This window comes from Achroia grisella, unplaced genomic scaffold, assembly GCF_030625045.1.
Source record: "Achroia grisella isolate CSIRO2021 unplaced genomic scaffold, CSIRO_AGI_Agris_v1 utg3288, whole genome shotgun sequence".
Lineage (NCBI taxonomy): Eukaryota > Metazoa > Arthropoda > Insecta > Lepidoptera > Pyralidae > Achroia > Achroia grisella.
Window position 1 is genome coordinate 570,343 of NW_026712800.1, and position 15,232 is coordinate 585,574.

The 15,232-nt window shown below is 34.0% G+C and overlaps 1 protein-coding gene across 1 annotated transcript; it reads left to right on the forward strand.

Moving 5' to 3' along the window:
- Nucleotides 1–1,057: 1,057 nt before the first annotated feature.
- On the forward strand, nucleotides 1,058–15,149 carry LOC131843726 (coatomer subunit alpha). The gene is made up of 21 exons (XM_059192452.1): nucleotides 1,058–1,397; nucleotides 1,990–2,106; nucleotides 2,296–2,532; nucleotides 3,422–3,559; nucleotides 3,793–3,956; nucleotides 4,322–4,459; nucleotides 4,694–4,777; nucleotides 5,356–5,551; nucleotides 5,980–6,132; nucleotides 6,614–6,834; nucleotides 7,446–7,583; nucleotides 7,890–7,993; nucleotides 8,280–8,446; nucleotides 8,770–8,967; nucleotides 9,409–9,599; nucleotides 10,277–10,412; nucleotides 11,437–11,542; nucleotides 12,184–12,313; nucleotides 12,995–13,170; nucleotides 13,970–14,185; nucleotides 14,605–15,149. The coding sequence occupies exons 1-21, from the start codon at nucleotides 1,170–1,172 to the stop codon at nucleotides 15,066–15,068; spliced, it is 3,702 nt and encodes a 1,233-aa protein (XP_059048435.1). The 5' UTR covers nucleotides 1,058–1,169; the 3' UTR covers nucleotides 15,069–15,149.
- Nucleotides 15,150–15,232: the final 83 nt, after the last annotated feature.

A 15,232-nucleotide genomic window follows, 5' to 3' on the forward strand; every position in this document is an offset into this window, starting at 1 on the left:
AACATACAGATCGACAGACAGACAGACAAAAATTATAAAAAATATTTTTTGGTATATGTATCGTATATATATTCATACGTAGTAAAAACGGTTATTTCAATATTACAAACAAACACTCCAATTTTATTTATACGTATAGATGTATAGATATAGTTTTCTTAGAAAATTACTCATTTTACCATAATTGACAATTAATACCTACTTTCAACATTTAAATTAACCAGTATAATAATTATATTAACTTTTAATTTAAATCTGTTTTGTTGGCCCTTAATGGAGAATTATTGATTATATATATATAATCAATAATTCTCTCAATTGACGATTTTAGCCTTCGAGAATTATATTATTTTAATAATTCACAGTAACACATTCCGAACAGCATATTATTTATTATTAATTAATATACAATCAATCATATTAATAATAATAAAAGAATGTAATTAAAATCTATACATTTTGCAGGACAAGGTAGGCGCTGTGGCGTAGTGTTTATATACTCTATACTCGGATAATATATTAATGAATTTAATAAATAACTAGTACAGCAGTTTTAAGTAAAACGTCAATGATCATATTTCATCAAATATATTAATGCTATCCATTTAAATGTTTATTTAGAAAATATCGCTTGAGAATCCATCTGAATGTTCTCTTAGTATCCCTTAAACTTTGGTTTACTGAATTAATTGTATTAATTATTAATTAATTAAATAATGCCTTATTCATAACTAACAGCAGGACGTAATAGTTTTTAACGATTATTACTTAGTCACTTCTCTTGAAAAGTTTGAAGACGTGTCACGTCAGTACGTGGAATGTCATATGTTATAATTATATCGATATTTGAATATATCGATATAATTATATTAGGGTATTATTAGATTTATATTAAAGAATTTAATAAATATTTAATTGTTTGTATAATATAAGAGATGTATCCTATAGTTCTATTTTATAGGTTTTTATTTTGAAGCATTGGAATAAGAACACAGACTTTTTTCTGAATATGTCGAATCTATAATATCGATATATCGATGTTTTTCGACAAGCTACGTCATCAGCCGGTGACTGATTGACGTTTTGTGAATTTCGAGTTCATATTTGGGAATTGTATTAAATGTGTTGTACCTGAATTTCTTTACGCTTTTTTCATTTTCTCATCAGATATGTTAACAAAGTTTGAAACTAAGTCAGCCAGAGTGAAAGGTATATCATTTCATGCCAAACGACCATGGGTGCTGGCAAGTTTGCACAATGGTGTAATTCAACTATGGGACTACCGTATGTGTACATTGTTAGAGAAATTTGATGAACACGACGGTCCTGTACGTGGCATTTGCTTCCACATCCAACAGCCTTTATTTGTGTCAGGTGGAGATGATTACAAGATCAAGGTAAGTTGGGGTAAATTTTATGTGTACGATGATATGTTTATGCATGTTTTATTGGTTTTTGATACATAGGTTCGATGTCTAAGCATTCAGAATATTTCAAACGTTGTAATAAATATCCCGGAGACCCCGGAATCAATCTGCATTTCAATTTTACTTTAAATATATTGACTTTAGGCAGTTTGGGAATATATTTTTGATGACCTGGAAGCCTAATAAACATGCTTTTGCATTTCCATTACTGGTTTGGTGTTAATGTAACATTTATTGTTATTATTATAATGTTATCATACTTTATTAGAATTATATTTATATTTTACTGTATAGATATTATACATAGTGACATAAGTGTAATGTTGATAAATTTGAATACCTAGCTACTACTATTTAGAAATGAATAAATGATATTGTTAAAATATCTTTTTATATATGATAGAACATATTCATATATATATGGATTAAACAGGTAGTTTGTGTAGCTGTTTACTTATAATACCATTTAACATGTAATGTAAATATAATAGATCTGTGTATTTATATGTACTCTAAAATGAATCAACTTATTTTACATACATATTTATTTGTTTTCTTTCAGATATGGAACTATAAGCAACGACGATGTTTGTTCACATTGCTTGGGCATTTAGACTATATCCGGACAACATTTTTCCATCATGAATATCCTTGGATTTTGAGTGCTTCTGATGATCAGGTAATTTCAGATACAAATGAAGAAAAGTTATAAGTCAATGAAAAATTTATATATAATACAGAATTATTTTATAATTAATTTCCCAAACTTTGTTTCTAGTCATAGATAATTGTATGTTCATACATGTGAATGATGCCACTGATTACAATTATCATATTAATATATGTATTATGTGTTCTCTTGTTTTAGACTATTAGGATATGGAACTGGCAATCACGACAATGTATCAGTGTACTTACTGGTCACAATCACTATGTTATGTGTGCCCAATTCCATCCCACGGAAGATCTATTGGTATCTGCATCGTTGGATCAGTCTGTACGTGTTTGGGACTTCTCAGGCTTGAGGAAAAAGAGTGTAGCTCCTGGTCCCTCGGGTTTGGCTGATCATCTGAGGAATCCGCAAGCGACTGATTTATTTGGACAAGTGAGTTACATTTATTACTTAAAATATCCTGTTCATACTTAAGTACTTGTCACATTATACAATCAGAGTTGGTAATAATGACTTGCATATGTGTAATTATTTAATATTTGACATGAAAAATAGTTCTCAATTGCCATTTACTGTATAGTATTAGTTATGATGTTTATTTTAATTTTGCTGTAAACTCTGTGCTGGGTCAAAGCACCATATAGGTAACATGAAATCTTTAGAGTATATGTTTAAACATGACATGACTGGAGTCTCCATAGGACTACATTTTTTTGTCAGCTATCAATCTGGACTACAATTGAGGAAATCCCTCTTTTGGGATAAGTCTACTATTTTACCCATTTATTTTATAATCATTATATATTTAAGTCAATTGTGTCCTTTTATAACTAATCTGTACAATAAAGTATTACAGACAAAAAACAATTAACAATGTTCTTTCCAGTCACTATACTACTGGGTATATTACAGATACAACCATATTTTTCATATTAATCTTAATATTATACATCATCATAAAATGAAATAATAATATGTAATAGTACTTGTAATAAATTAATTCTATATATGGAATATACTGGTTGTATGTACAATAAAGAGAAGAGTTTAATTAATCAAGGATGTTGCTGACTATTTAGTGCTTTTTGTGCCCATTGATAAGATAAAGCTTATTATCAGCTATACCAGTTATTTTTTTGGTCATGCACTTACTATAATATTTAATTCTGAGTTATATTACATGTTTTTAATTTTAGTCTGACTGGATTGGTAAATAGCCTGTTGGTTTACCTGATGTTTGATTAATGTTCCCTATTGATAAAATATGATGATTTTTTTTTAATTAGGAGGGCTAATGTTATGACAATTTGTATATTTGTAGGCTGATGCAGTTGTAAAGCATGTGTTGGAAGGCCATGACCGTGGTGTGAATTGGGCATCTTTTCATCCTACATTGCCGCTGATTGTGTCCGCCGCTGATGATAGACAGGTTAAGCTGTGGAGGATGAATGACGCTAAGGTATGTCTAGCATTTCCCTGTCCAGCATTATTGTTATGTAATTTAAAGGCCAGCCATATAATGCATATTCTAAGAAAATAAACAACTATCTATTTTTTACCACGACGGTTTTTAGTCACGGGGAAAACGCGTGGAAAAAAACCCGTCATTATACAAATGGGTGTGGTAAAAATGCTAGCCAATGGTATGAATGGGGTTATTAGTCCACATTATTAACAATATCCTTTCCCCAGGCTTGGGAGGTTGACACCTGCCGAGGACATTATAACAACGTGTCATGCGCGTTGTTTCACGCGCGCCACGAGCTCATCCTATCCAACAGCGAGGACAAGTCCATCCGGGTATGGGACATGACCAAACGGACTTGTTTGCACACGTTCCGCAGGGAAAATGAGAGGTATGTCGACACTATGGTATTTACTTTCGTTTGCTCAGATACATTCATAGCTGAGGGTCAATGTTTATTTATATAACAAGAATGGAAAAAGCTGGCCACGGTTAACCTAACGGTAAATAGTAACCATTGCCTATATACATAAACAGCACTATGACTCCCGTTTGTGCATTGTATATTAGATGCCTTATCTCAATTAAGTACCAGTGGGAACATTTCTTACTAAGCAAGTGGCTGAAATAGTTTAGGCAAAAATGTAAACACAGACCACTTTATAAAAAGTTTAATTGTATAAAAAGTGAAGATTTATATAAATGATTAAAATATATTTCTAGATTAGATTACAATCGAATGATTATTCTCCTTAGATACTGGGTTCTTACGTCCCACCCAACTTTGAACCTCTTCGCGGCTGGCCATGACGCCGGCATGATATTATTCAAGTTACAGCGAGAGCGGCCCGCGTACGCGGTCCATAACAACATGCTGTTTTACATAAAGGACAGGTAAGAATGGTTCATGTTTAATTTAGCTGCTTTAATTTCACTCCGGCAAACTGGTGCAATGATTATATGGATATCTTATTGATAAAAAATAATAAGTTTCCCATTTTACTCCCTGATATTGTTATTTTTCTTTATCTGTAAGTGTTTGTAAAATAATTTAAGTGTTCTTGATATATTCTTATTCCAATTCATACTTTTTTATTCCAATTACAAGGGAGTTTATTATGTTTGCAGACAATTGCGAAAACTGGATATGCAGAGCAATCGCGACGCGCCTGTAATGCAGATCAAGGGTGGTGGACGTAACCAACCTTACAGGTTGGTTATAATTCTATTGTTTTAAATTTTGATCCTTATCAAAATTATTTTATTAGATTATTACTTTTATAGTGCTGGATAATAACTAATTTTCCTTTGTTTTTGATGGCTTGTGTAGCCCATGTCATCTTGATGGACCGTAGTACATGATAATAGTAGATTAATCGAAATGTCTCCTTCTATTTAAAAAAAAATATAATACATATACTACCAGTAGCTAATAATGTAACTTTCAGTGTATAGGTAAATTAATTTTTAATTTGGTTAAGTATTTGTTGTGTTTACTGTTTATGGATGGATGGATGTAAAGGAAGTAGACCGAAAAAAGATGGATGGACTGTCTGAAAGATGATATCCATAATAGGAGAGTAAGCTCAGATTTTGATAAATGAAAGAAGAGTCATCTTACTGCACAGAACTCGAATAATGGAATAAAGGCAAGGCGTTGGCAATGATGATTTAGTTTCGGACAGTGGAGATTTGACATGGTATATTGATAACAATGAGGCCACTATTACTGACAATTGCCATCTCCCTCTTTATAATAATAGTTTATGTAATGGAATGTGACATGACAGCATGTCGCTGAACCACGCGGAGTGGTGCGTGCTGGTGACTTGGCGCGTGGGGGACAGCAGCTCGTACGAGCTGTATCAGGCGCCGCGTGAGGGCCGCGAGGCTGCCGACTCTCAGCCAGAGCCCGCGCGGGCCTCCGCCACCAGCGCCGTCTGGGTTGCCAGGAACCGCTTCGCCGCGCTTGAGAAGAACAACCAGGTTTTGCTTTTTTCCCTAGTCTTTGTACAAAGTCATCTGGGTAAGTTTACTGTCATTAAGCAGCTTGGTTAGGAAGTAATGTTCCACAATGTCACTGTCTATAAAAGAGGTGTGGTTTATTGATAAAAATATATTTAATTTATGCTGAAGTAGACTTTGTTAACACTCGTCAGAGCCGTTAACCGTCAAGTAGATTTGTATACTAATTAAAATTTTAAACAGTTCCAATATGGAGTGTAAAATTACAGAATACACATGCGTGTCACATGTTATTTGTGTTTGTAGACGACAATAGTCAATTCTAGTTAATAAAAGCGTAAACCTTCCAGTCCAAGGTTTACGAAGAGTTTTGTGAGAAAACAGATTACATATCATCTGACAAATATGGCGGTGTATTCTCTATTTATCACAATATCTTTAATCTACAGCTGGTGATAAAGAACTTAAAGAATGAAGTCTCCAAAAAGATTTCGACCCCGACATGCGAGGAGATCATGTACGCAGGCACCGGAATGCTGTTGCTCCGCGAACCTGAGTGTGTTCAACTACTCGATGTGCAGCAGAAGAGGACTATTGCCAGCGTCAGTATAACTCGTCATCTTATTATTTTCTTTAAAAAGTCAAGTCTATAATATAAAATTGTTTATAATGATAGACAGGTACAGTGTAAAGTTGAAAATTGTTTTTCATTATCCCATAACGTCTTGGTTGTCAAGACCTACCAGTACAATGATATTTTCTGAAATAAAGTAATCTGTTACCATACTACATCATTACTTCTTGTTATAAACAGTTATAAAGACAATTATTATTGATTGAATAGGCTTATAGATATTTTTAAAGTAATCAAATTATATGTCTGTATTATTAAAGTACAGTTAATCTTACTCTAATAATGTATAACTAGATTATGTTATACATAGTTTTCATATAGGTTGGAAGTTAAGTCTAGTGTTCAGGTAATGTGCCTAGTTGCTAGATTTTAATCCCTACTTATTTATTTCGTATATGTTAATAGAACATTCTTCAGAAGTCCCTATTATATAGTTCTTCATTCTACAGGTGAAAGTAGCAAAATGCCGCTACGCCATTTGGAATTCAGACATGTCTCTAGTGGCTTTGCTCGGCAAACACACAGTCACCCTGTGTACCAAGAAGTTGGAACAGCTGTGCAGCATTACAGAAGGTGCCAGAGTCAAGTCTGGTGCGTTTGATGACTCCACGCCCCAGCCAGTGTTCATATACACCACAACTAATCATATCAAATACTGCTGTAAGGATGGGTAAGTGTTGACTACATAATAACCAAGAGTAATTTTTATGAGGTTGTTACTGCAATGAAATTCCTTGTGAATGATAGATTTGTGGACTGTATATTGAAAATGAATCAAACAACAATAAAAAATGGTAAATAACTTATATTATGGGCGCAGAGAGTGATAATATATATGAAATTTCCTGTAAAAAAAGAATAGAACAGAAAATATGTAAAAGTTTGCAAAGAGTTAGCACCAGCATTACTATGTTATAGTTTATATTTTATTGATTTAGATGTTATTTTACTGAAGGCCATATCATTGCTTAATGGCTTTATATTGTTTTGTTTTATTCCACTACCATTAGCATATGTGTGACCACAAATAATCAGTAGGGAAACCTGACTAGTCGCAGTGGTCAAGTTCCCGAACTGAATATTTTTGATATAGTAATTTTTATAGTTTATTACTAGTAACTCGAAATTGACAAAAAAAGTGTTGTAATATCAGTGTCAAGTGGTGTAATATCGCATATCAGTGTTGCTAACAACATTTACATAATCATATCACAATATTGTAGAATTGAACTTCCACTGCATTTGATTAAATAATAAAGCATAAGCCTATTGTTATTGCAGCGACTACGGTATAATCCGCACACTGGACGTGCCCGTGTACGCGGTGAAGGTGGTGGCCTCTGACACCGGCGCTAGAGTGGTTTGTCTCGACCGGGAATGCCGACCGAAAGTGCTCAGTATCGATCCTACCGAGTACAGGTATGACATGACGCTGCCGTTTGTATATTTCTTGTTAGTTATTTCTGTTTATTACTTATCTAACTAATATTTGGTGTCGTTACAACTGTCAAATGTAAATAATTAATAATTGTAATTTTGTATATGAAAATTAAATATATCATAAAAATTATTGCAACTGAACTGTTTATACCGTATACTTGTATGTATCTTGATTAAAATAATGTAATATTTGTTTAATTAGTGTTTAAACAAATTAATGAAAATAAATAACAATTTCTACATGTAATTTTTAGAAGACCTACTGATTTAATTTCGTGTCTGTAGGTTTAAGCTGGCCTTGGTGACTCGTCAGTACGACCAGGTACTTCACATGGTGCGAACTGCCAAGCTCGTCGGCCAAAGTATCATCGCATACCTCCAGGAAAAAGGTACTATTGCACTAGAGTTATCAACTACTACTACTATTCTACTATATAATGTGTTATCAATATGAGAATGAAATTAAGACCTTGTATTTATAGAGAAATATAAAAACCTCCTGTATTTTTTTTTATTTGTTTTTTTGTTATTTGTTGAAAAAAATTAACTAATTCTCATATGGCCTATTGATTTAATCATTTATGTTTACACAAAAAAAATAGTCTGTGACATGTTGTCGCCAAACTCATGATTTGTTCTGTACTCCATTATTATTATGTTCAAATTTCTTACCAGGCTATCCAGAAGTTGCTTTGCACTTTGTAAAAGACTCCCGTACGAGGCTCTCCCTAGCGTTGCAATGTGGCAACATCGAGGTTGCACTAGAAGCTGCCAAGAGTCTTGACGAACCGGACGCCTGGGATAAACTCGCTAATGCGGCCCTAGCGACTGGTAACCATCAAGTAAGTATTAAGTTTTAATTAATATGTTATAAGAAAAATGATTATTTTGTACATAAAAAAGTTTTATGAAATACAAAACAATCTGAATATTTTTAACTTATTTCAGAATTTTTCCACTATTTCAAATAAATCAATAGATGAAAATATATAATTAAACTCAAACAAAGAATTTGCTTTGTAAATTGCAGATACCTTCGCTATTTAGTGTTGAAATTTATCATTTCCTTTAACATTTTCACTGCGTAATATCTAGTAAATCATATCAAATAATATAGAATAACGTTTTTATCGAACTATCTGATAATTTTATTGCTTTTTTTCAGATCGTGGAGATGTGTTACCAACGTACCAAGAACTTTGACAAGCTCTCGTTCTTGTATTTAATCACGGGCAATTTAGAGAAGCTGCGCAAAATGATGAAGATTGCAGAGATACGTAAAGATGTCTCTGCACAGTTTCAGGGTGCATTGTTACTTGGTGATGTAAAAGAGAGAATAAGACTTTTGAGAAATGCTGGACAGGTATTATATGTACAAAATACTGTTTGTTTTTTGAGATGAAATATAGCCTAACTCTAGTAATAGATATCCATTCTCATGGTATAATCTATATATGTAAAATTTTAGTAAGATCTATTGTTGTTTACTCGTGAAAGTGCAACATACAAACAGGCAGGCAGACACATTTTCATATTAATACTATTAATTATAAATTTATCACCATTTACTATTTTTATATACTGATATATATTATAGATGATTTGAGAAATGCACTCAGCAACGATTATTTGTTATTAATAAAAATCAGATTAGTTGAGAAGTCCATTAAACAGCTCAATTGAGATTTTAGTCTAGTAACATTCATCTTAATGTTAATTCATGTTAATTATTTGCAAAACCTTTTTTACCAAATTGTCAAAATAACTACTGAACAAAAAAGGTAATCTATATATTTTGTTGCAGCTATCTCTAGCATATCTAACTGCTATTAACCATAAACAAGTGGAAGAAGCCGAGCAGTTAAAGGTGGCACTAGAGGCAGCAGGTTTGGCTGTGCCTGCGGGTCCGGCTGATGATGGGAAGGGGGTGATCTTGCGCCCTCCGCTACCTGTGCACGGAGCTCATCATAACTGGCCGCTACTAGCAGTCTCCAAGTGAGTATCTTAATAATGCACATCTTCTTTTCTCTTCATGGAATGAATATCTATTAACTCCCGTCACACAAAGAGGGTTTAATTTGACATGTCTGTTTGTTCTATAAGCTGTGCTGCTAAACGAATGGAACAATTGTAATATATTTTTTTGCTTAAAAGCTGACGCGATCGACTTTTTTCTTAACTAAAATTTATTAGTGGTATTTTTTTCATTCGGGGTTTGTTTTTTTTTAAATATTGTCTGTTACTATCTGCAGAACATATATGTAAACAGTCATCTCATTTGCTTAATAGCGTATTTGTATAAAATATAGTATTACACCATAACATATACAAACGTCACACGGCCAATCGGCAGCCAGTCTTGTAAATGTAATAATATATGAGAATGGAACGGAACCTATACTAGGAAGAAGGGATCGCCATACGCTGAGTCAGCAGTCAGGTTTGTAAATATAGTAATATAAGAGTGGAACCGTATCTGTGCTATGAAAACCTGTGTTCAGTTTTCTGCTCCCACCCTCGGCTTGTGAGTAATCAGACAGTTAAAGAAATTTAGATTAGCCAACAAAGAAAGATGTGTGCGTGCGTGTGTGCGTGTGTGCGTGCGTGCGTGCGTGCGTAGTGCGTGAGTTTGTGTGTGTTCAGTGTAGCGTGTACGGGACGTTATTTTCCAGGAGCTTCTTCGAAGTGGCGGGTGGAGCCCGCGCCGGGGCGGAGGCCGGCGGCGCGGTGGCGGCCGCGGCGGCCGGGGACGAGCCGCTCGAGGCCGCCGGCGCCTGGGGCGACGACGACGACGTGCTCGACGACAAGGTACGCCACCACGGTATATCACTACCGTTATAAATGCGAAAGTAACTCTATCTCTCTGTCTCGCTTTCACACCGAAACTACTGAACCGATTTAAATGCAAAAAAACGCAGATAGTCTAGACCCCGAGAAAGGACTCCGCTTTTTAATGCGAAAAAATGGTAGTAAGAGACTGAAAGGTTGTATGGAAGTATCGTCGTTTTTAAAGCTAGAATCTTGAAACTTATTTTTTGGGCTGTCGATTACATATAATATATAAAATTAACAGATTGTAAAAAAATACCCTTAAGAAGACAAAATAAAATAGGGAATGAATTCTTGTATGGAAATTCGTAATTTATGAAGCTAAACTGGTGAAACATATTTATTTCGTTTTTGGGTTAGATTATTAAATATTTTATGTTATACATGGCAAGCATTCCACGCGAACGAAGAGCGAGCACAGCTAGTATGCTATATACGGCATCAATGGTCTAGCGGTTTACTTCTTCCGATTACAACTTATTTCATTTATATTTTGAGCAATTATGATAGTTGTTGAGTTTTTATTATTGTTTATAATGTACGTAATAACATAAATATCATTGGTACTAAGAATAATATAGAATAGAATTTTACTAATTCGTCTTGACACAGCGATAATGATATAAAAATACAAATGTTGCGAGGTAATAATACAATGTCGGTTGAGACGACGTATATTACGATAATAGACTGACAAAATGTACATAAAAATATTGATCTTATATACTAAAGAACAACAGTAAAATGTAAGGTGGGCGAGACACTTTGGACATGGTAGTAGTTAGTAGACAATATTTAATTGGTCTTACTTGATTAATGGCAAGTGTTAGGTTGATGTATCTAGGTAACTGTCTCATGCAAACAACAATTTACAGACATTACAAAGCAGAGTCAATGTGGATGGTCCACATAGACTCTGTTTTGTAATCGGTGTAATGCTGGAGACATAGTTTCCAGCGCTGATTTTCAATTGGGCCCTAATAATAATAATATGGATATACAGGATGTGTTGGAAGGCGAAGATGTGGTTCCGGAAGGCGGATCAGACGGTGGTTGGGACGTCGGTGACGAGGATCTGGAACTGCCAGAGGAACTTGCACCCGTTTCTGGTTTGTGTCTATATCATTTTCAATTTTTTATATGGTTGGAATGGTAATGACTAATGGAGATTGAAATTATATCCCATTTATTTATTTATATAACATCAATTCACATTATGCATATAATACAAAGTACATATAGAGCACTTAACACCATGCGAAATTATCTATCAGATAACCATCGGTGGTGCATAGAATAATTCGTAGTGCAAATATAAGATATAATAGACAATACATATAGTAGAGATATATATGATCAAATAGCTACATACATAAGTATACATAAATACTAATAATCTGACAATAAGTTATCTATGGTCTATGCCATGTAGTAAGGTGTTGTTTTGTAACTCTCATTCAAACAAAAGTAATGAATTGTAGATGATTACCATCTAGATGAAGTCACCTATGAAAATAGAATGCATCAAACTTATGACAATCGTGCATTCATTTGGGGTTAAAAAAAATGGTGATTGGTATTCAGTTTACTTGATGAATACAGATTATTTCTATTCGATTCTTTCATCGTTTAGATCCACTCCACCAATCTACGCTATGTGTATATAACGCAATGCAATTAGAGTAGGTAGTATAATCATTCCTTCATTAATTAAAGTATAAATAAATATAACTGAATCTGTGTTCGGCAGCGGACATAGACGGCGGTGATGAGACGGCGTACTTCGTGGCTCCGACTCGAGGCTCTGCGGCCGCACTGTCTCCGCGCTTGCGAACCGCACACGACCACATTGCCACCGGACAGTTCGAGATCGCATTCAGGTATCGTTCATTTGTTCCATCTAGTTACCGAGTTACATGTATACTTGTAAATGATTGATAATAATTTGTACGTTGCTATTTTTGATGGCAAAATGTTTATTTATGTAAGATCTATTGAGAGGAATTGAATAATATTATATAAAAAATATAATATATGTTTCTAGTTAGTTCTTCTTAATTGAAGTAGCTGGCCGAAATGGACGCTAGAGACAGTGTCAAAAATTATAGCATACATAAGCGACCAAATGTTTTGTTCATATTTTCTAAAACAGAATTGGTTATTGATATTTTTTTTGCGTTCTCATACGTAAGTATTAGCTCCTGTTATATTATGAACGTTTATAGAAGCAACTTCTATAAACGTTCATAATATTTATTTTAGGTGCCTGAAATTAATTAATTAAATAAAAACATTTTATAGCAACATGGATATCACGTTACCCGCGATATAACTTATGCGTTGCCATTCTATAGGACTAAGATGATATCCTGTAATTTCACTGCCTAATCTGCAGCTTACAGAGCAAGCTGCTTAGCGTTTAAAAATAGAAAATGAGGTACCCACGAAGACGACTTTTTACAGTAGGCCTCTAATTATATAACAGCAATAAAAATAAATTTCTTACGTTTATAGATATCTCTAATATGGAAGTAGTAACAATAATGTGGATTCGTTTATAGATTGCTCAATGAGCAAGTGGGCATCGTGAACTTCACTCCGTACACCGAGCAGTTCTTGAACATGTTCGGCGCGGCGCGGATGTGGTACGGCGGACTGACGAGCGTCCCGCCGTTGCCCGCGCTTCTACATCGCAACTGGAAGGAGGCCAGCGGGAAGGATCTATTGCCAGTGCTCAGTCAGTTATCTCTAATCAATTATAAATATACTGACGATTAGTCCCGGCATTACACGGCTGGAATTTTAGTAGACCTGTCCAATATTTTTGAAAGTCACTCGATTATAGTAGGTGCCTTTCTATGGATAAAAAGTAAGACATCTAGCCCACTCGCGCAACTTCGTCCTCATCACACTTACTTGAAATTTATCATTATATTTAGCTTAATTTATATAATATGTTTTTAAATTATAGACTATGTGTTATTGTGATGTGTAAGCTATATTACTGTTAAGTTTTATAAAAATGCGTTCAGTGGTTTTTGCGTGACAGAGTAACATCCATCATACTCACAAACTTTTGTGTTTCTATTATTAGTATGTATTAAAAATAGGTTATATATAGATTTTTAACTATATACTTAAAAAAAATCTTTTTGATATATTAGTTTAAATCAGTTTTTATCAGTAATTTCTTTGTCTTAGTAACTGGGGATGAAGTAACTAAGATAAACAAAGCCTATATTCTTCTCCATTCTAAATACAACAGGTATTTTAAAAAATTCAATGCATTAAAAATTCCACAATATTGGTAAAATCTCTTAATGCAGTAACCAAAATTCCACAATATTGGTACCACAAATTACATTACCGGACTCGTCAGATGTCTTATGTAAAGTTCGTGCTTCATATAACTACTTTTATCCATTCATACGAATCATGAGGTCACGTGACTGATATTTGCAATGAAATCTAAAAAGCTTATCGCTTTATAAAGCGTTTGTATAATATTCCAATAATGTGTAAAAAAAAAATTACAGCTGCGAAACTGAACGACTTAGTGACACTGTTGCAACAATGCTACCAGCTAACCACCGCCGGCAAGTTCACTGACGCCATCGAGCGGCTGCAGCGCGTCGCCCAGAGCGTGCCACTACTACACGTCGATACCAAAACTGAGCTGACTGAAGCGCAACAACTGCTTAATATATGTAAAGAGTATCTGCTCGGTCTTCAAATGGAAACTGCTAGAAAAGGTAAATGGAATAGACACTTGATAGAGCATCATTTTTCAATAACATTTTTGTTATACCCATTGTACATTATGTATGAATCATGTTTTAAAATGACGTATATTCTATATATCAGTCTAAAGTTTTCGTTTATCGAATGAATTATCGATGCTTTTTTAATAAGAAATGTAAATAGAATTACATTTAATACTAAAATACTAAAATTACACTATGCAATTAATTTAAGAATTTATGATATTCTGAGGACCAATCTTCAAGCATATGTATGTAGCTATTGTAGCGATTTCGGGTTATACTAGTAACGCCAGTACTATTCTTGCCAATAATCTTCTACTACTTTTCTTTACTACTACTTTTATTAAAGAATCTTGTTATTTAAAATTTCCAGTATATTAAAAAATAATTAATTCTTTCTTTTACAGCTATGCCTAAAAACACACTAGACGAACAGAAACGGACATGCGAAATGGCGGCATACTTCACACACTGCAAACTGCAACCTGTGCACCAGATACTGACCCTGCGGACGGCCCTTAACATGTTCTTCAAGCTGAAAAACTTCCGCACGGCAGCATCCTTCGCTAGACGACTCCTAGAACTAGGTCCTCGGCCCGAAGTCGCTCAGCAAGCCAGAAAAATACTTCAAGCATGCGAGAAAACACCTACAGACGAACACCAACTGTTGTATGATGAACATAATCCATTTACAATCTGTGGCATCAGTTATAAGCCTATATATAGAGGAAAGCCTGAAGAAAAGTGCCCATTGTGCGGTGCTAGTTACTTGCCAGAACATAAGGGTAAACTCTGCCAAGTTTGTGGTGTGGCAGAGATAGGGAAAGACGTGTTAGGACTCAGAATCTGTCCATTACAGTTCCAGAGATAAATTTAACTATGTAATTATTATGATTTTTATTGATTATGAAATTATTATGTAAGAGCTAATATAATATAGAATAAAGTTGTATCACAGTTTATTAGATTTTTATTACATTCATAATTTCTTATTTACATTATAGTATAATTGTTTAAGTTAAATAATATAAATGT

Bases quoted from the DNA above. Each gene is read 5' to 3' on its own strand.
- LOC131843726 (XM_059192452.1), top strand. From the start codon at position 1,170: ATGTTAACAAAGTTTGAAACTAAGTCAGCCAGAGTGAAAGGTATATCA. The intron at 7,994-8,279 runs GTACTATTGCAC...ATTTCTTACCAG, and splicing joins CGCATACCTCCAGGAAAAAG to GCTATCCAGAAGTTGCTTTG. The intron at 12,314-12,994 runs GTATCGTTCATT...ATTCGTTTATAG, and splicing joins CAGTTCGAGATCGCATTCAG to ATTGCTCAATGAGCAAGTGG.